The 22,213-nt window shown below is 46.1% G+C and overlaps 1 protein-coding gene across 2 annotated transcripts in view; it reads right to left on the bottom strand.

The window, feature by feature from the left end:
- Positions 1 to 21,538, bottom strand: part of Galphas (G protein alpha s subunit) — a 29,222-nt gene extending 7,684 nt beyond the window's left edge. The window contains exons 1-10 of one of the 2 annotated variants that reach the window (XM_070665091.1): positions 21,371 to 21,538; positions 19,245 to 20,358; positions 16,910 to 16,982; positions 15,491 to 15,545; positions 14,607 to 14,726; positions 9,913 to 10,010; positions 1,347 to 1,401; positions 1,021 to 1,094; positions 312 to 491; positions 16 to 220 (exon numbers count right to left, since the gene is read on the bottom strand). In XM_070665091.1, coding sequence (XP_070521192.1) covers positions 16 to 220; positions 312 to 491; positions 1,021 to 1,094; positions 1,347 to 1,401; positions 9,913 to 10,010; positions 14,607 to 14,726; positions 15,491 to 15,545; positions 16,910 to 16,982; positions 19,245 to 19,380 — 996 coding nt within the window. In that variant the 5' untranslated portion in view covers positions 19,381 to 20,358; positions 21,371 to 21,538. The remainder of the gene's footprint in view (positions 1 to 15; positions 221 to 311; positions 492 to 1,020; positions 1,095 to 1,346; positions 1,402 to 9,912; positions 10,011 to 14,606; positions 14,727 to 15,490; positions 15,546 to 16,909; positions 16,983 to 19,244; positions 20,359 to 21,370) is intronic. The other variant, XM_070665092.1, reaches the window with a different exon arrangement.
- Positions 21,539 to 22,213: the final 675 nt, after the last annotated feature.

The raw sequence follows: 22,213 nt of genomic DNA, 5'->3' as shown, positions 1-22,213 counted from the left end.
ATGCGTTATACTTACGAGAAATTCGTCTCTGATAAAGTACTTGGCCCTTATGACATCCGGCAATTCCGAGGGATCTGCCGCCATTCCCGGCTCGACCGGTGTTTGGTAGCGCGCGAATTCCGGAAAATAATCCTCCAATTTGTGCTTGCCCGCTTTGATCTTTTCCGCTAACAGATCTTGTTTGTTCAGAAACAAGATCACCGAGATTGTGCGGAGCCATCTGCAAGAAAGGAGATAACAATATGTCACTACACAACGCCCGCCCGGGATCGAGATGAATTCCTGTACGATTATAATTGTGAATAGCGTACCGATTATTCCAGATACTTTTAAAAAGATCGAGACTCTCCCTCAGTCTCAATTTCGTAGGGTCTTCTCTGAGTACCATATTGTAACTACTACACGCCGTGACGAATATAATCGCTGTAACGTCGTTGAAGCACTGTATCCACTTTCTTCTCTCATCACGCTGTCCACCGACGTCGAACATACTGCAAATACAAAGAAATGCTCAATACTCGTCCGTGAATAATTGCGCAATGATCGATTCGCAGCCTTTATCCGTTTAGGCCACCCTCGGGGGGAATGATATTAATATTTCGGGGTCGTGATGCAACTGGACAAATTTCTTTCCCGAGCATTAGTCAAAGGTGTACCGCGGGAGCACAGGCGACGACAAAGGGGTGTGGTGGGCCTATAGAAAATAATCTAGGGCACCGTACGTGACCTGCGAGTGAACGCAAAAAGGGAAAATGTTACGAAGTTGCGGAGGCGTTAACGCGGTTAACGGATTTCCGCTTGCACGTTACAGCAGCGTAAGTCACCGACAGTCAGCGGCAGTAATACACGAAGGTGCTAAGCTAACGATAAGATGTGCGCCACCGCCACTACGGTTATCACCATCACCGTCGTCGCCGCTTCGCCTTTATATTTACCGTCGACCGATGTTATTGTAATACTGTTGACTACATACAGCCACACGATATTCGAGTTACGGCATACCGCACTATCAGAACTTACTGAAAGTTTACTTTGTCGACCTGAAATCGCGTCTCAAAAATGCCGGACGTGAGGACTCGACACCTCAGGATATCCTGAAACAAAATACGAGTGCACGTTATTTCATTTATGTATAAGTAGCTGCGCGCAAGTTTTTTTTATTTTTCCCTCAGCCTCTAATGCAGAGAGCGATTACTCTAATCTCGGAGTAATATCTATTTTTCGAATCATCAAAGTCTGCGAAAGAAAAAAAAAAAAAAATTGCTAAAGATGTCTTAATCGTTTTCGAAATTACTCCGTACAATATTGATGATGATACCAAAAGATGGGGAAACTATAATAATTACCTGCTCTGTGGGCGTGTAATCCGGCTGTTTTACGATGGCTACCTTATCTAGAAAACTGAAACAGATGAAGAAACGATCAATGAGATTGTCTACGAGGCAACATTATATTCGATTACTTAATTCGTAAATTTTCTCTCTCTCTTTTTTTTTTTTTTTTTTCCCGAAACAATTGTCGCAAAGTAACGCCGTAAATATTTGCAGATGATTGCGTCCGTGGCAAGTTTTTTTTTTCCATATTTATTCGACAGCATATTCAATAACTACGCCATGACATCCGCAATGTTCCATGAATATTCCGCGCGATACGCGGACCGAATGGAAAAACGAAAAGACGTGCATTCGACGCACGTTTCATTAAGCTAACATTACCAATCGGAGAAGGGAACGATTGCACATTTTTATTACCACTCGATAGAAATATGTCTGACTAAACTGCACAAAACGTACGCCGCCGTTTCGTCGAAAAATTTTCTATCAAGAGGGGAGTGATCCTCAAAGTCAGTCGGCGTATTTTTATTATTATTATTTTCCCGACGTGCGACGAGCCCTCTAATTTGTCAATTCTGTCGAATTCTGTTATATAAAAAGGAAAAACGTTAAATATCGAATACTTATACTTTCGACAACGGGACGCGACGACATGAATTCGTCGAAATCAAGTTGAATTAGTTTCGATCGATACGCGGCATCCGCGATAACAATCATTGTCAATCAACCGCATCGTTATCGTAAGAGCCACTCTACACGTCCGTCTGTGGTCGAAAACGGTGTCTCTTTTGTACGCGACATAAATGTAGATCAAATCTTGGTCTCGAGTCTTAGATTTTCGCATTTTCGAGCACAAACTACTCGCAATGCGACACAAACATCAAGAAGAAAAAAAAAAGGAAAAAAAAAGAAAGAAAAAAAAAAGAAAAAAAAAATCTATAATGACACGTCGTAAGAAACGCATACAAACGATCTGCTCTAAAAGCGACGTGCGTGCCGAGACTTAATTGGTAAACGTGATTCGAGATAAATCGCGTCGCCGTTTATATTTTATATCGGCATTTCATATGGAAAGTCTAGAACTGGAGTAGTCATTTTGGTAAAAGTAGAGAGCTTATGTTGCGAAGGCGAAGAACTACGAAGAAAGAAATATGAAATTGTATTAAGACAAGCACGCGAGCTCTTTCTCCCTTAGATCTTTCTGAGAAACCTGAGCTATGAAAAGTGCACGTTTAGAATTGTCATGTCCTTTAATTTCTCTTAAAGAAAAAGAGAGAGAGTAAGATTTACTTTATTCGAAAGAATAATTCGACCGCGAGCATCTATTTAATTAAAAGTCAATGTTTCCTCGTCGAAAGGTAACTCATTCCCTCGGGAATAATAAAGCATATCGGATCACGTAACAACGCAACAAAATCGTACTGCTGCTACTGTTATATCCTCGCCGATCTTTTGTGACTGTTGTTTCGCGATATTATCACATTACAAGTTATATTAGTTGTACAAGAAATAGCGTTACATATTGCCCGCATAACATTATATATATTCTGCATGCATACATGTGCGTGTACATGCATGTACGTATCTCCGTCCCCGGTGTAGAACCGCGGGGATAATAATAAACCATGTTATTATATTCGCATCGATCTTACGACTATTGCTCGCGATACGATATCCATCAGATTGTTACAATTACATCAGACATTACCGGCGTACAACTGCATCACATTATGCACCGTACGTATCTCCGGACTCGTTGAAATAGAACCGCGAGATAATAATATAAACTGTATTATCTCATTTGCATCGATTTTCTGTCTAAATTGCAATAGGACGTATGTACCTTCTGGCGATGGTATATTCCCGTTCCCAAAATTGCCAAATTATTTTTGTCGCGTGTCTATCGATTACAAAGAAGGAGCGCGTGCAACCCTCTTGACACGAGAACAGAGGAGAGCAATGGGAGGAGAGACGGGAGAGGAGGAAAAAAAAAAACAGCGAGACAATGATCACGGGACGTAAAAAGCGCGAGTGAACGCGGAATCGAGTGAAGACGGTTTTTAGCCGTTTAAATGAACCGGGGCGTTAATAACGATATCAGAAACGATCGATCGGTCGGTCGGAGCCCTCCCGACACAGTGCCAACTTTCTTCTTTCGATCGAACGCCGCGTCCTGGGGGTCGGTCGGGTTTCGCCCGATCCTAAGCTCTTACTTCTACCTCCGTTTCTCTCCAGCGGAGCGAGAGGAGCGCCGTGGTCCTCCCGCTCGGTAGAGTCTCACACCGCGGAGCACGTAGAATGCCGCGGGATCCTACAGGAAACGCGTCGATGATAGCGCGCACGCCGCGATAGAGAACGGAAGCGGATGCTGAAGAAGGGAGGAATATCGAGAGCGCCCAAGGGAATTTCTCTCTCTTTCTCTCTTCCCCTTGTTATTTCGCGTCCCGTATGTGTGTACTCGCATTCACTCTCGGCCTCTCTCGCCACCACCCTCTCTCACCCTTTCGGAAAACGAGTACTCTCTTTCTCTGACGCGCGCACACACGTCCAACCCTCTTTACCTTTCTCATATACTCGCTCTCATTCACTCGCGCTCGCTCCTTTCTCTGTACCGCGGGACCCTCTCCCTTCGCGCGATCCAGCCTCCCTTCCTGAGCGCTGAGGGTGGAGGAAACCCACCGAGAGGGAAAATCGATCCTCGACGATGTCCTACCCTAACCCCAACCCCTCGGCCTCGCCGGGTGTGCATACACGCCCCTCTGGCACCCACTTTCCGCGATCCGGGTCATGGGTCACTGCCACCGCTCGCTCTGTGCTCGCCGTCAATCGTACACGAGGGTTTAACACCGTTATTATCGCGGAAAACGTTATAAAACTCCTCCGCTTTTCCGAGACAATTAAAGGTGTCCGCGTATCGCGAGAGTAGCGGCAGCGATAACACTTGTTAACTTCTCGGCACTAATTCCAGCGAGATTTAATACGCCAAGTTATAAAAAGGAATAACCAATTTGATTGTTCGATAGCGACGCAATAATGAAAAAAAAAAAAAAAGAATAGAAAGAAAGAAAAAAACTTAGAGCGGAGAATTATTAAAACAGACAAATTCAATGATAACGTAAAAATTAAAGAAAAAAAAATTAAAATAAAAATATAAAAAAAGGGATATAAGATAAGTTTGCGCGAGGATAATTTGCATGCAACGATCTCGATCGAGACGCATAAATGAAAAAGCGTCTAGCCCTTGAATGTGATGGAAAGAAACGATGGTAAATTGTGCCAAGTACCGACGACACTAACGAGACTAATGCGACCGCAAAGCTATAATTTGCTTTTAAAAGATACCTATTTACTGATAGTTTTCTTGCCCAAAGCGATAGCTGCGAGAGCGATAGTGAGAGGTTTCACATTCAAATTAACGAAGGGAACTTTTACTTTTTAAAACATTACACCTTTTTTTTTTCCATATCCACGACTCAATTTTCAATCAATCGCGAGGAAAACTTTTATCGTAAAAATATAAATAGTTGGGATTTTTTTTCTGTAACAATTTTCTTAAGATAACTCGACGTTACATAGAATCACGTTGAATTTTCAAAGTACGGGGGTGTGCAAATGAAAAGGCATTATTACCGAAAGCGGGGAAATATCGCGCGATTGATCTAAAACGCTTAGAAATGTGAAAAGGTACGTCGAGTGGAGTTTGTTACTATATTTTTAGCGATATGCGATAAAAGAGGGAGGAGAGGGGAAAAAAGACTCGGCGTATCTGCGTGTCTACGGGCGTGTAGGCTCGCGAGAAAAGGTAGGTCATGGAATTGGCGCGTTCCATCAGAAATGAGGCTATCGACCTCCAGAGAATTGAAAGAGGAAGGAGGTCGTGACCTACTGGCGGCTGCTGCTGCAGAACGATTTTCTCGTTATCGTCCTCGTGTTAACCCTCTGTCGAGACCTTGGGGCGAGCAAACGTGACAACATTATTTCTGACGGCGATCCGGGCCAGTCAAAACGCGTAAACCACCGTCGGCAAAAACTAGCAAATGTGCCAAGTATTATACGAGGTTGCAGGTCAAGCTCTAAGTCTGCGCGCACTCTCGATAAACACGTCGAAACACGACGATAAATCAATTGAATTTGCTAGCGATACTTTGCTCCGTCGACTATTACTTTACATATTAAAAACGAGAAAATCTTGGACTTGAGAATTATCCCCTATAAGAAATAAACCAACGATTGTTTTTTATCTTTTTTTTTTTTTTTACAGCAGCATACGATGTAAAAGAAAAAAAAAGAAAAAAAAACGAGTCTACCTCTCAACCAAAAGATTTTACGTTTCGCTTCAATTCATTTAATTATTTTCTATTCGATTGTCGAGCTTCATCGTCGCAGAAATAATAAAGCCAGTGCGGTATGCTTTTGTAATGATCAACAGAACGCCGCGTCGGATTTTTCAGCCGCTTCCGGTTAAAAGTTTAAACGTTCGAACGCTCGCTCGCCAAGAATTAATTCGCGATGACAAAGCGGGGGAAAACGATGAAAGCCGGATCGGCGCGCGATAATAACGTGTATCGACTGGACTCTGGACGAAGCACGGAATCGAACGCCCGTTTGATGTCGCCGGCAACAACCACCCAAGTCCCTCCTGCGGCTCTAAGCTCCGGCCACGTTATTCACCGCGATATAGAACATTATACACGAGGTGTTAATCTACTCCCATATACAGAGCCCCACGAACAATTCCAAGGGGAGTTTCCCTTAGCGAGACTGATTGGCCATTCCCCTTAACTATTACTCAATCCCTTCGATACGGATGCTCGGTACACAAATTCATCTCGAATGGTTAATTTTCGTTTTAATGGAACGCTCTATCGTGGCGTCAGCAAATGTGAGTTAAAAAAAAAAAAATAAAATAAAATAAATGAATAAAAAATAAAATAAAACTTGACCGGTTCTTTTACGATTGTGGGGAATCATTTCGATCAACTTCAGGATAATTATGCCGATTAAATGAGCTACCGAACCGGCATATTAGTCATCGACCGATTATCCGCGCGATTCTTATCTCGCTTATACGCGCGCACGTATGTATGCATACGCGATGACATCGGGGCACCCCCGTGCTCGCGGAGCCGCTGCTTGGAAAGTGGGTAACAGTTTAACTCCCAGAACTACATCGACTCGACGTGTGGGTGTAGGGGGCCCGATGTATAATCGGTATGCAGCTTATGCATTCGTACCGTGTCGCTACGAATCCGTTGCACCGGTTGTACGACAACGGGGCAGAGACGCGTGGCGCACCTTGGCGAGAATCGATAATGTTGCTATGAAATTCCCGAGTCCGCGGCTGAGTGGACCGAGGAATTTTGGGATTGGGTTGAAGGATTTCTCCCGCTGCAAAGGACGCCACTCCCGGGGTTTACTCTCGAACATCCCCCGCGGCAGTGGAATTTCAGGGGGATGGGATTAGGAAATCCGATTACGTTTTAAAGTCGCCGTGATTCGATTCGATATCGCGCACGAGGGATCTCTCCCCGGTGCCCATGACTAATTGGGGCTTCGATGGCCCCGCGCGATCATTCCCTCGAACTGCAAATATTTGACAGACCCGCCGGTCCTAGCTACGCGTTACCCTAACATCACCGACGCGAGGCTCTCTATCTTGTGAACATTAAACCATCCTCTTTGTCTTCAACGTGCAGTCCGCGTGCAAAGTTGTAAAGACAATTTCTATCTCGTGCCTAATTCATTCGACGCTCGTAGGAAAGAAAAGCGTCTAAAAAAACGGGTTAATTCTCCTCGAATTATTTACTGTTATATTCCCGACGAAATTCTATTTTGCTACAATCGGCATTTAAATGCAGCTACCGCGTGAATCGTAAAGGGTTTTTTTTTTACTCGAGGCGCGTTCTAGGAGAGATGCACGGCCTCTAGCTCGTTCCGCCGCATCTCAAGAGCGTTGATCGAGATAAGAAAATATTAAAGAAAAAGGTATCACTCTCGGTATCCACCAGCACGTCGACGGCGAAGAAAGAAAGGCGCACGGAAACCGGGCATGTAACTAAACATTTACGAGCTATGTCTATAGCGACATCAATAATACGCGCGATATAGACCCAGTGCCTAAATATAGCGGCGCGTATTTCCTTTTTTAAGTCGCGTAATTGAAACGTTGCTTACTTTTACGAGAGAGACGAGAAGCGAAGTTAAAATATCACCGCGCGCGCAAAATTACGTTATTACTCTCCTCCCTTCCCTTCTGTCTCTGGTTAATAATAATAATTACGCAATTACGTGCCGCAAATCTTTGCTTCGACGGGTAAAAACCATTCGATCCGGAAGTGATTCCCGCTAAAATCGACGATCAATAATCACGCGTTGTCGTGCACGGTAATCGTGCGAACGGGCAAATATTTATTCTCCACATACTGACTCAGATTTGTGATATTTTCGCGAGGGAGTACGCATCGTCGCGCCATATTTAGCCGTATTTAGTGCACACGAGGTGGCTGGACTTTTACAAAAGACAATTCCACCAGCGAAATAACGACGATGTAAGAATAAAACGGATATCAGAGACCTATCACAGAGATTCCTATCTTTTTTTTTTTTTTTTGGTTGGACTTTTTATTTTTTTTAATTTTTTTTCTTGGAGAAATACTCGTAAAAAAAATTCATGCAATATCTCCGCCGCGCCGGTACGTTTAAAAATCATGGTAAAAAAGCAGACTTTCAAATAAAATATAATAATCGAGTTTCCACGCGTTTGCCTCTGTCGATGCATCGGTGAATATAGCAAAACGTATTTTAATACACCAGATGTACAATTATAGAAATACGATCGCTACAAGCTAGATGCCGCAAGATTATAGCCATCTTGCGTCTCCGTCATCTACGAATATGCTATATCTCACTAGCTGAGCGCGATGCGTCTAAAAATATACCGCGCTATTTTTAACACCAACGATTCCTGCGTTGCACATGAAAGAGAGAGAGAAAGAGAGAGGGGGAGGAGAGGAGAGAGCCATATTGTCGAGCCGCACTAATGGAAAAAAAAAAAAAAAAAAGAAGAAAATACAAGAAATCCGTGATAATGCGATTACGTGTAGCACGAAACATTGATAAAGGCGAGGAAGAAAAAGAGAATGAGAAAAAGAGAGGCGCCTTGTGAAAATGTAGTAATATGCCAAAGTTTAAGCAGATAATTTTGACAGAAATATATATACACGTTCTTCCTTCCCTTCCTTTGCACCGCGAGAAAATATTAAAAAACACAATTATCATCTCGTTATTATTTGCCGAGCTGACGCCTCGAAATTTAATGAATTAAAATTATAACATGCAGATTTAAAATAGCGCAAGATAAATCGTGCGCAGAATATTTTTTTTTTAAGCGTATTACGCATTTAAGTATAATATTGGTAAATGAAAAGTCTTTTCGAGTCCGCGGAAAAAGACGAATCCACGTGGGCGACTGTCAAACGAAAGTTGGCGATTTGACAAGTGCGAGAAACTAGTCACACGGCAATTGTGGGCTAAACAGATAACACCGTAGCTTACTCTAGAAAGATTTACACGTTTTCCCTTGCATATAGAAAAGAAAAAAAAAAATCTGGTGCAATAACCCCCGCGTTTAAAATAACATCTACTGCACTCGATCCGGCCGTTCGTTCTCATCCGTCAGACGCATTCGCTATCGTAATCTCATCGAATTACGCGACGACGCCGCTTTATATAACCAAGTCAACGCTCGTATCATCAAATTAGCGTACAAAAAAGCTCGAGGTTGGGTCAATTTGTCGAGAGAGTCTCTGAATAAACGGGTGGCCCCTATTAAAGTGATTACCTCGTTAAGGCATTGTCTCCATTGGCATTAAATCGGTGTCACAAGTCTATAAATACACGCGCGCATGTTGCGTCTATATACATGTGGATTTTTCTTATTTTTCCCCCCCTCGGATAATTGGACAATCGTAATAAATGCGTTTGCACGTATAATAATACAGAAAAATATAAATTAAAAATAAAAAAAAAATTTTTTTAACCAAACTGTAACGCACCGTTGAACGACGGAATTACATGAAAAACCAAAGTGTTGCTGATGAAATAAAATTGTTGGGGAGAAAAAAAAAAAGGTGATCGTGCGTCCAGCCACGAGAGATTTGCGATGCACGACGGTGTTATCGACGAGTAAACATTATCTCATCGGATTTCTTATTGTATTCGCGATATCGGTGATAGATTATAATAACCGCGATGCGTGTTTTATTAATGTAGGAAGGCGATTAGCGAATCAACAGACAAGTGAATCGAGTTCGCTCGAAACTAAGCGACGGTGTATTAATCAGTCGTTGAACGGCGAAACGCCCGGCGAGACGTATTTGTGGTAAATTTATTTAAGTTACTCGTACGTATGCGTACTCGAATCGACTGGACTACGGCGCGTCATTAGAGAGAGAGCACGCACGGTCCATTGATGACGATACCCAGTAGTGCTACTTTTCATTCCCCGCGAGACTCAACGTCGAATACAACGTATCGTTGAACCCATTCGCGCGTTTGTAAAACAGAAAAATCTACTTACTATTTGGCGCAGTCGATGAGTTGATACTCGTTACTCCTCTCGAAACTCTGCTGAACGCCCCGGTCTTTCCAAAGAGTTTCAACGATTTCGTAGAATTCCTGAAAGCAGAAACAGATGAATTAGATTGATGCATCCGCGAAACTTTTCGAGAAATAAAGCCGCGGTATTTATTTCAGTTATGGACGTTCGTTGAAAATCGAGCATAAATCATTGAGAGATTCAAAATGCAATACGATGTACGCTGCGAAGCGGCCTGTTAACAATTCCCGATTGCGATACAAAGATTTCGCCCTGTGCGAATTGGAGAAGGCGCGAGAGCCTCGCAACTCGCGTGTATTTATAGTACATTTATCGCCGTTTTTATTACGTGGACTGTTGTAACGCTCGAGGTTTAATTCGTCGTTAACTCGCTATGAAAAAAAAAAAAGAACCGTGCCGTCCGTAAAGACATTGAAAAATGAAGCGGAAGACGCACATCTACACGCAAAAAATTTGTAACAAACATTTAAATCAACCGTAGAGATTATTTCATCTTTGTCTCTCGTAACTTATTATTTCGAACGTGTCGAAAAAGAAATAAAAAAAAAAAAAAAAATAGTCAACGTCTTTAACTGTAAAAGCGACCTGTAAATAGTTGCCGAGTTTGCGTGACTTTTTAGTCAGAAAATCACTTGTAAATTCCAAATAAACCTACGACACATATGCTTTGTATCGTCCTACCACCTAATCGTTCGGTTATTTCAATATCTTGAATTTTTGGGCCTTTAAAACATCAGTGGACTTGCTTTCTCAAGGCAACACATATGTATACGTACACTCACCGTCAGGAATGGCGTTCGTGGTGCTGCGACGGCGGCTAGCGTACGTGATCTTGTGATCTTGGCGTGGTGTGCGTCGAATCTCACACGAAGCGCGCGCGTAGATGTGTTGCGGAGCACCGGTCACAGAGGACTGAGGGGCAACGCAACCCACTACACCACCCCGCACCCGGCGGCCGAGAGGGGAGGAAATCACGTACGCCAGCCGCCGCCGCCGCTCGTCGCAGCAAATGCCATATCTGCTTTTCGGGTTATGTTTTTATGTATGTGTACATATATATATATATAATTTACACTTGTGACATACTCCACGTTTGTATCGTATTGTAAGCTACGTATTAAATAAGTGAGTTATAATCGCGATTTGAATGTTACGTAAATAATGGCGACCGCAAGGCTGCACGCTTAGCGTTACTGGAAGAGACTGCCGAGCGCATTAATAATTTAGATGTTATTGTGCCGCGGGAAACTTGGTTTCCTCACATAATTTTGCGGAAGGTTGACGCTTCGGTTTTCCACGACGCAGCACGTTAACAATCCCGAAAAAATTATTACCGGAACGGGATGGGATGCTTCGCTCCGATGGAACGCCACCGCGAGGATGCCCCGCGGTTCTTCGAGTGTTAAATAATTTAATTTTTTTATGAATGAAAAAATAATAAATCTTTATTCCGTTGAATACGATTTTAATAAATTTTTTTTCCTCTCCTTCTGCTTTCTCCGTCGAGCGTGAGAAATTTGATAAATCAGAGATGCGGATAGATAAGCGTGAAATCTGGGCCGACAGAGAATGTCGTCTAGTTGATTATTAACTAATAACGGTATTTAGTGATCGAGCGAAGAATGTATCGCGATCAACAAGAAGGTCTTGTAAACGGCGGGAATTAAAAGTTGCCGAGTAATCGCGGTGCAAGCATGCTAGCCGGCATGCATAAATCAACGTCGAAACAACGTAAAGTAAAGTATTATTAATTATTTGACCATTCATGCAGCTGCATCGTGTTCTATCGCGCGATGATATTTCTGGCGAAACATACTAAATGTGCGCGATTGCAAAATAGCGAGGCTTTGTTTGCGCGTACAGTCCACGTGGTGTGCCAACGCGTCGGAAACTTTTTTTTTTTTTTCTCTTACGGCCAGAATTTTTTTTCCTTTTCTTTTTTTCGTCACCGATCGATCATATATTCAAATAATTTTTGAACGACGTATTAAGCAACGGACGTTCGAAATAAACATCGCTTCATACCGTTTCATAGAGACTAACGTTGCAAGACGAAATGTCAAACGCCGCCGTCTGATAATAATGATTAATCCCTGCCGATAATAATGACGACACTCAATTATCGTCCGAGACGTGAACCTTTCGCAAGTGTTGCTCGACGACGGCCGACGGTGTTAGATATGAGCCGGTTTAGCGACCGAGTCGCGAAAATTGTTCCCCATAGACTTAATCTTGGGGAAAGCCGCAAGCCGGGGCAAGCGTAATTGACAAGCCTTGTAGCTCGCATGTGCCCTTTCATCGCCTTAAGTGTCGCGGCGAACTTGCGACAGGACACGTTCGGCACCGTGACAGCGGAAGTCCATCCCGAGTGTTGTCACGGTACAAGCGGCAAATCACGCAACCAGTCGCCGGTGGCCGACACCGCCGGTGTGCCTGGCAATAACGGCGACGGTTATATTAATAAATTCTCCTGTCGATGCTATTTCCACGCTTTTACGATCGATGGGCGAACGCATCGTCGATCCGTTCGTTCTCTCGCCGCGCGCGAGAAAGGATCGCCGGTGTTGATGCCGTGTCTCCGCCTATTATCGCGATTATGCACGTACTAATAATTTCGTCCAAACGCGTCATCCTCTCAGCTAAGCCCCTAAACGCCGCCGCCGCCGCCGCCGCCACCGACGAGCATGTAACACGGCTAAAAATACGGGACACGTACACACGCCTTGTAAAATTTTCGCGTGCGACGTACAAGTAAAATCCCTTGTTCAACGGATCGAATGCGAATGCGTCGTTTCAAAGATCGGGGCAAATACGAGCGAATCGCTTTTTCAATTGTTATCACATTTATGTTTAAATTTACATCCGGTTACGCCGCATCGTTGCGGTTTAAAATCTCGCTGCTACCTCGGCGTATCACGATTTTCCACGAAATAACATCATTATACATATTGATTTCTTTCGAAGCTGATTAATTCAACTTTTTCGAACAAATACATCGTGTTACGGTTACTCTCTTTTGTATCACGGCTCCAACATTAATTTTTAATGTTATTTTACAAAACAATTACGTTATTCGCCCGCGTGCAAATTAACTGCGCCAATTATGTCGTATGGTAAATAAAGGAAAAACTATCGCGCTAACGATGTTGTTTCGAGTCTGTGCCGAAATTAGGCCTAGGATTTTCTTAAAATAAACCTTCCACGAAACACCCTCACCTGCTCCTTCTCATCTCTCGCGGTATGTGAAGAGTCGAATGACAGAGACAAATTAAACGCGAATCGCGCAGGACCACGGCGAATTTCGCGAAAATCGCGCGTTTTATGTTTTACAGCCGTAAAAAAAAAAAAATAATTAACGTAACGCGAATTGCGAGGCGCCGAAATCGCGCTCAGCGGCAAGCAATTAATCCGAACCGAGGTGTTGTCGACCAATGCAACAAATAATAGTCGCTTTCTCTCTGGCATCGACGGTAGTGAAGGTAATACACGTCTACGCTGGTGAATGACGCAAAATGCGCGGGTCATTTTGTCGCGACGACTTTATTTCAAGAGCGATGATCGGGTGCCTCCTATCCGTTTCCGCGGCATCACGCTCTTCTCAAATTTTCCGGCAATGGACCCGGGAATTGTTCCTCGAACGACTCGCGATCAGTTGGAAATCTCGGGTGTAAAGCGGAACAGGTCGCGTGGCAAATTCAGCTCGATCGGCTAATTAACTAATTTAACTGCGTCAATTGTCTTCTTTATTATCCGGTGGAACCTTGCGTTACTCGATAATGTACACGAATCGTGATACGTAATCTTTCTTACCAGCGGTGCGAAGCCCCTATTCGAGACTCGGCGACAAATTTCTCATCAAGACGGAAAATTTGCATCGATCGGCGTGAATTGCCGTTACGTATACGAGTATATAATGATCGCATGAATTTGCGAGCGACACAATTGAGAGATATCATGTACGGACGTACGTGCACGAGAAATGGCGCGGCACGTCGTGGCGTAGAATAACGCTATATAGCGCACTAACATGTGCGGTGGCTGTGTAAACATTGTAAACACCGATCGTGCGACGCAGTGGTTCTCTACACGAGGAGTCGCGCACGCATTACGTTAATCTGCAGATGTGCGAGATCGTTAAGTGAATTTCGTTGTCCATTACGCCACACCTCGCGACCCGTTCGCGCCGAACGACAATCGTAAACGGTCGTCTCAAGTATTCTCTAACGGCGGAGACTCGCGAAAATCCGCGATACGAGCGGCGGCCGGGCAACGCGGCGTTAATTTCGCAAAAATTAACGCGGTCGACACGTAACGACAACCGATGTAGTCGATTTGTAACGCGGGACAATTAAGATAACACGAACGAGATACCAGATGCACAAAGCGTCTCGATATTAAAAACATCTCTCGCCAAAGGAAAAATGCCTTCTCTTTCCAATCCCGGCCGAGCTAGCCATGCGGTTTAATTAAAAAAAAAAAAAAATATTAAAAAAAAATTCTCACGGTGACGTAACACTCGAGATTCAACCCTTACGATGTTTTTTTTTTCTTTCGGCGGCGAGAAGGTCGCCGAGCTGCGAGGCGAGAAAAAGAGATGCCCCGGCGTTTCGTTTCACGCGGCGAGGAAAAACGCAAATAAACTGTGGCTTACTCACTGGAGGATAATCGAAGTCTGGGGAAGACGAGACTTCCAGGACGTAGTCCACTCTGCTCTGATTTGCCGGGTCCCCCAGCGTGACGGGCGGCGTTAACGTACTCATCGCACTGGTTATCGTCTGAAAGAAAAAAAAAAAAAAACCATGATTAAAAAATATTTTTTTCTCCACTTAAAAAAAATTCTATTATATTAATGCTATTAAAATTTCAATACATATATATCCAAATAATTATTTTCAACAACTGCACTATTATAATATTTCTTTTTTTAGTAATACCTGCCGCTAGAACCGTCGTTACTTTTTGTCGCTACCGACTTTGCCGTAATCATTATCATTGTTAATTACCTCTCTCCCTTGCCAGAATTCAGCGCGCAAGAAATCGTTAGAGGATATATAGATATAACATCGTTTGCATCAGCGCGACGCCCGGAAGTGATTGCATTTTGCCTCGAGGGCAAAACGGAATCCGCGGGCGCCCGCCCCGAGGCCGTACACGAGAGCTCGAATGACAAATTCGGTGTGTGACAATGCTCTCGCGGGCTAGATTTGATATCGCAAATTTGCGTGTCACGTAACGGTTGTGTCGCACATTATTTCGAGCGTGGACGATTTATGTGTGCACGCGCCCGGCGCAACTTGCTTCTCGAACAGACGCGGGGAATCCGTGATGCAACCGCGTTAATGAAAATTTAACTGCGGAACGGCATCGTCACCGATGACGGACGCGTAACGGCAGAAAGAATAAAGTGTAAAAAAAAAAATTAACTCGTTTAAAATTAGGTTTAACATTTCTCTCGGTTTTTACTCTTTTAATTCTGGCTTTTACGTAACAGCTATGACATTTTTTTTTTACGTAACAGAATGTCAGACAGCGTACTCACCAAAATGGCGTCCCTAATATTCTTCTTAATGTCTTCAATCTTCTGCCGCTTTTCCCTGCGAACACAAAGACGCCAGACGTTAGCACCCGTTAGAAACCTGGCGCCAATTAGCTGTCGATCGCGTAATTAAATGTGACTAGCTGCATTCACGAGCGACAATGCATATTGTGCAGACGTAGTAGCACGTAAGAGTAGGTCGACCGGCGGTAACGAGTCACGAGCTGAATGAAACGATAGGCGCAGGCCGTGTGTTCTTTTATCGGTATTTTCAGAGCAATTCGATAATTTTAGCACGGCCAACTACCACGCGTTTAGAAAGAACTCGCGGCCGATCAATAACGCGTATATTTCTGCGACTGTTTTCGTAGATTTTGGACCAAGGGGGCAAATTCCTTTTGACCGAGACATTTAAAGAAACTAAGCGATTAATAAGAGAAAGATTCGGCGAAAAGGGAATTGAAAAAAAAATTGTCGCGAAAGGAACTGAAATAAGATAGCTGCGATATCTTGTTATCATCGTTATGAGAAACATATACACCTACACGCGCCTCGTGACGATCATCAATTCGTTTGTTTATTTGTTCGTATACATATACATTAGCCTGACTCCTCGCATTCTGTTATTTGGCACAGTCAACATTTTTTTATTAATACATATAGCATATTATTTCGGAAATGCAAATCTATTATCTTCCTAATCGTCGAGCGATACGAAATAAGTTGGAAAAAAAAAAATGTTCATCTCGATGATACCGTATAATTTAATAATCGTCTTGAGAAAACTGCAATGGGGACGGCGTCGCGAATAAACAACGGCGATAAATGGCAAAGTAATGACAAAATTCGTAACTATCCCACGTGTCGGTTTGGTTGATATCGTCCGGTCTTAAGTCGGTTATAAAATAAATCATTCTTAGAACGCGATAAAAAGTTAATCGCGCCGGAATCAGTCTCCCTCGCGGGCGATCCTCGATGTGTACCGAGGGGTGTTTAAGCGTCCAGAAAAGATATCCCGAGAAGGAAGATTTAGCCGTAAATAGTAGCGCGGGATCCGCAGAAATAGCGGGCTGTCGTTACGCGGGGATTTTTCCAGCCCCTTTACGTGGTGTCCGGCGCTAATGAAACTGTTTCGAAGCGAGGAACGTCCCGGCAAAATTCAATGAACGTGGGCCACGCGCGATGACCTTGCGTCGCGCAAACGACTCGCGCGAGTACGATTGTATTCCGTTGACGTTTAATTGTAATGCGAGCCTCGGCGATGAAAAGCATCGCGGTAACAAAGGGAAGATTACGGCCCTCCTTTAATGGGTTAACGACACAACGCCGAATTAGAACGGATCGGGCGAATCGATGAGGAGTCGCGCGGCGCGATCGCGCACTGCCATAATTTTTATAATTGAAAAAAAGTCTCAAACTTACGCCTCGCTGAAGCCATTGACGTGCAGTATCCTCATCTGTTTGACGATCGTGCTTTTGCCAGACTCCCCCGCTCCTGAAACAAGGGGAAAATGATTCGGCGTTTAGTCTTCCTGACGTTGCCGTCGGCGGTCACTTTGCTCCCGCGGAAAATTCGCCGCGGGAAAATATATCATCTCGCCCGACACTGGCAACACAATTGTGATTTCATCACAGCTGGGACCCGGTTATCGATCGGCCGCGATAAGGCATCGCGCGGGTTTAACGGTTCATCACACGGAAAAAAAAAAAAAAAAGTTGTATCCTCTCGTCTCGAGTATATTTCACTTTTGTGGTAACTCGCTCGGAAATATCGAGCAGGCCAAAAATGTCTTTTCGACGAGTGAGAGAGATATACGCACCACGGAATAATATTCTTAGCATACAAGATTAATGTACTAGCGTGCATAAAAAATACGGGAGCTCGTAAAAACACGTTTTCGATAATGCAATTATCACGGCTGGGCAGCGCGCATTGAATCAAAGCTCGAAAATTAATCAAAATGATTTCTGGACGTGCGAAAATGATGGACAGAATTGTGACCCAGATCGCAATGGGGTTAATTAAACCGCGCTTTTGATGCCTCGGACACCAGCCGCGAGCGCGAAATACCGAGCTTTTTAACTTTCCACGATTTAATGTAATTCGAAACGCAACAACATCTCTGTATTCCTAATATACTCGCAGAGACCGCGGTGCGTGACGCTCACTGCTCATTTCACGTAACATTTAGCATTCGCGCGTTAAACATCCCCGACCCCGAACTCTCAAATTCTCATTAAAGGATCGCGAATCAAGTGAAGACGCCGAGCTCGCGAAAGTTACATTCGAGATTCCGTCCAATTTTCAGCGGCATTAATTACGTCCCAGATTACTTACAGGCCTAATCGAGTACGTCGCGGAATCAAAGTTTGACAAACCTTGCGAGAACTAATCTATTCGTAATACTCGCGTGTCTATACGCATAATATATCGAGCTACCGGGTGTCTCCTTCGTGGTCGAAAATTTAAGACCCCGATTTTCGAAGCTAAGAAAAAGTTGAAATTTCTTTTTTTAAGTTAAACGTTCGCCGGCAAATTCTAGGTTTTATTCCCTTCCGTGCCCGAAAACGCGGCGACGCGAATCGGCCGCGTGGTCGTGGCGACACGCGAGGAGGAAACAATACGGCGACAGCTGTTGCTCTGTCCGTCGGCCGCGGATCACGATGACAACGCACTCGCCTCGAATTAGAACGACGACCTACATAAACGCTGGATAATAGGAAGGCGAACGTAAACGGGGTAGAGGCGCCACGTCTCGCTAAAAAGGCGCGGAAAGAGGGACAGACAAATGGGAAAAGGGAGAACAAGTCCGCTTTCAAAAGCAAAGACTAATCTAAAGTAGATTAATTCAATATTATGTCTATTAATATATTCGACGAGAAATAAAACGGCGCGAAAGCTCAGGCACTAAAAATATACCGAGAAAAACACTTTTTTTTTCTCTCCTTTTTTTTTTTTTTTTTTCCAGACAAGTGTACGAGAAATAAACTTTCAGTAAATATTTGCATGGATATTAGTGAGCGGCGAGAGGTAAGTTTGATTAAAACGTATTACATAGGTACGGTATTTTTAATTTTAAAGATTTAAAATTTGACTCGCTCGGAAAAAAAGAGATGTGCAAATCGCGAGGGAGAGAGAGGGAGAGAGAGATTTATTCTCGTGCAAAGAGTGGCGATTAATGAAACATAATGAAAGCGCAAAGGCGGAATGTCGAGTTACAGGTACGATATGAGGGAAGAGAGGATCGGGGGGCGACGAAAAGGGTAGAACACGGGGCGGCCGGTGGATATTCGTGGGTGCCTGCTGGTACGATAATCGATAAAATTGAATTACGCGCCGGTGAACATCGCGATAGTGACCAGCCGGTCGACTTCCCTCCCTCTCCCTCCCTCCCTCCTCCCCCCCCGCCGAGCTTCGCGAGGGGTCTCTTTGTCCGAAACCGACGATCGCTGTCGGTTGACGAACGCGCGCAAATCATCCGCGCTTCGCCTCTCGATCTTAATGGCAGGCTCGACGCGTCCCGTGGAATTGAAGAGCATCGCCGGCGATAAAAACCATAGCGCGGGAGGTGAGCGCGAGCGCTATCGATCACGCTCGTCTTGGCCGAGGTTGGAGAGAAAACCGGTGGATTACGAATCGATGCCGGTGACAAACGCGAGAGTAGATTTAAGTTACGAACGACGGGGTCTGAACGGACCCAATGACCCGCGAAGGAACGGCGAATGTTAACGATAATGGTAACGGAGCGTTACTTACCGAGCAAGAGTAGCCTGTGGGTGGCCCGGTAAACCTGCTTGTCCTTCTGCAGCTGCCTGGTGATGGCGTCGGATCGTCTCTTCTGGTTTTTGCTTTCATCCTGGCTGTTCTTGCTCTGGCTGCCGAAACACCCCATGACACACCACGGGAAGGATACGCGCGGCTCGCCCTCACCGTTTTTCCCTTCCACGTCTAAGGGACCGCGGGCCACGTCAGGCTCGCGGGTCGCGTACACGGCGGTGGCGGTGGCGGAGTTGAGTGAGAGGTAGGACGAACGAGAGACGGCGGGGGACGGACGACGACGGCCCGCGATCGAGTTGGTCGCGAGCTGGGCGATCGTGCGACCGGCACCGGCGGCCGCCGCGGCGACCTCGTCGTCGCCGTCGTCACCGTCGTTCACGGCCGCGCCGCCGCCGCCGCTACCGTTGCGGGTCCGCCGCGGTTCGAAATGCGCCCCGAATCCCGCCGCCGCCGCGGGATGCGCCGCGTTACACTCGCCCCCGCTCCCGCTCCCGTTCCGCGAGTCCCGCCGTCCGCCGTCCTCCGGTTCCGCCGTTCCGTTCGTCTCGGCTTCACTCTATCGGCTGTCTCGTACGCCCGCCAGCGCGCGCGCGCGCGCGCGCTGCGGCCGATTGACGTCCCTCTCTGCCTTCCCTTCCTCTCCGTCGTACCGACGGTCGCCGGTGGCTCTCTCGTCTCGTCTCGTCTCGTCTCTGCGTCAAAGGAAACTTCTCTCGCTCTATTTCTTCTCTCGCCGCTTTCCCTCGCTGCGCGTTCTTTCCTCGTAGAGCCTCCTCCGTTAACTCCGTTGCCAACGGGGACGAACGTTTCGCGGTTGGCCGCGCTTGTTCACCTCGCGCGCGACACCGTCCGAAAAGCGCGCTCTGCACAGTACACGCGCGGATGTCTCCGGCGCGGCGCGGCGCGGCGCAGCGCAGCGCAGCGCGCGGCACGGTACACTTGCCGATCACGAGTACACTTCACGGCTGCTGCTGCTGTTGCTGCTGCTGCTGCATCTATCACTGGCGGCCTCGGCTGGCCGCGGAACCATAACCACCACGCTCACGCACCATCAGAAAACACGGCGCTCCGCTCGCCGGTGCTCGCCGGGCGACTGAAGGGACCGAGAGAGCGCCCAGGGTGACCAGTGTCACGCTCACTCTTTCTTCCTCCCTCTCGCGGAGTGTTGCGCGTCGACCGCCTCTCCCGCTCGCTCTATGGCCTCAAAGTCGACGCGCGCGCGAGAGAGAGAAGGAGAGAGAGAGAGAAAGAGAGAGAAAGAAAGAGAGAGAGAGAACGAGCGAGCGAGAGAAAATGCGGGGAAGGAGACGTCTCGGACGGCGGGGTGTCGACGACGGCGGTGACGGCGCACGTCGCCGCCGGAGCTCGATGTCTTCTGGCCAGGTGTCGGCCCGCGATACGAAAGAGGAAAAACACACCGCGACTGATACCGGTCTCTCTCTCTCTCTTTCTTTCTCTCTCTCTCTTCTCCCTTCGCCGCGACGTCTCCGGCGACGCGGCCGGCGCGAGACACTGGGGACGACAGGAGGAGAACGAGAGAGGAAGGGAGAGACGGACGTGCGACACACGCGAATCCGATTTGTTGGTGAAGAAACACGGCGCGTGTTGCGCGTAAAATGCACGGCCTCGCCACGTCCCGCGCCTCGCCTCGCGTCTTCCCCGGACCCCGCGAGACCAATCGGAGATCTTTACTCCGCCGATACGACGGCGGCGTAGGCACACGTTCGAGTAACACGACTCCACGAATTTCTGGACCGTCGAAGCGTAGTCTCTGCGGTAACGGCGTGAAACGGTCGAGCTGCCGCTGCCGCTGCTGTCGTACTCTCCGGTCGCACCATCCGCTGGCGAGCCGCTTTTTAGCACCGTTTGTCACTTCGTACTCTTCTCGCCGGCGCCAACTCTTTCCCGCGGATCTCTCTTCGTGAAAGACGAAATGGAATAATAAACGTTTCCCGATAATTTTCTTAATTCCCGTCACATCCTCCCTCGCGCTCCTTTATCTCGCTCTTCTTCGTCGTCCGTCAAACGTCGTGTGATTTTTCGTCGGCGATCACGGTGAGCGGCGGCAACACAATCGGGTTATCCGCACCCTCTCGTCGTCTTACCTTCCCCTCGCGACGTCTTTGCACGCGCAACACTATCTTCTCGTCGACCCTCCTCTCTCCCTCGCTCTCCTTTACTCTCGTCACCCTCGTTCCTCACTTAATTCGCGTACGTCTCTCCTCACTCGAGTATCCTGGAGGAGACTCGCGACCGAAACGTTCGAGGCGAGGTGCTCCTTGAAGCCAACATGTCGTCTGCTAGGCCACCAGCGCGACGGCCCACCGTGCTACCAACGATCCAGGCACGTACGCAAGCTTATGAGCTCCTCCTCACTACTTAGACGCCGGTCCATGCTCGATGTCTTCCGATATATCTTCCTTTCTCTTACCCTCGGACTCTTCGGCGCACTATTTTCACGTCTCGATATCTTGTTTTATCAACCGAGTGCTCTTTTACTCACTTTCCTTTTTATAACTTTCGTGAAAAAGCTACGCGTTCAGAAGTAAGCGCGTTACATTTAAACTTTCTCAACTATGTCTCCGCGTTGATTTTTATTTACTTCAATTTTCGAAAAGTCACAAAACGAGTCGATTAGTATCGTTAATTGATCAAGATTAATGCCACACTGAAGAGAAAAACGCACGAGAACGTTGATCACGGATTTAATTCTCGGGGCATGTTCGATTGGTGCAACGTTCATGCACTTTACGAACACTGACGGAGAAATCGATCGGGTCTCTTCGGCCGCGAGAATCGAAGCATACAGGTGCCGTCGACGACCTTCCGACAGTTCTGGCCCTTCAGGTTTATTCCCCAATCACCGGCAATTTAATCGCATACAATTACTTTTCTCCCAAACTTTTTAATGTAGACAGTATAATATCGTTAATTTATAAAATGCTGAG

The sequence above is a fragment of the Cardiocondyla obscurior genome, linkage group LG13 (genome assembly GCF_019399895.1).
Source record: "Cardiocondyla obscurior isolate alpha-2009 linkage group LG13, Cobs3.1, whole genome shotgun sequence".
In the NCBI taxonomy this organism is placed as follows: domain Eukaryota; kingdom Metazoa; phylum Arthropoda; class Insecta; order Hymenoptera; family Formicidae; genus Cardiocondyla; species Cardiocondyla obscurior.
The sequence above is the reverse complement of the archived record's forward strand: the minus strand, read 5'-3'. Positions and strand labels throughout refer to the sequence as shown.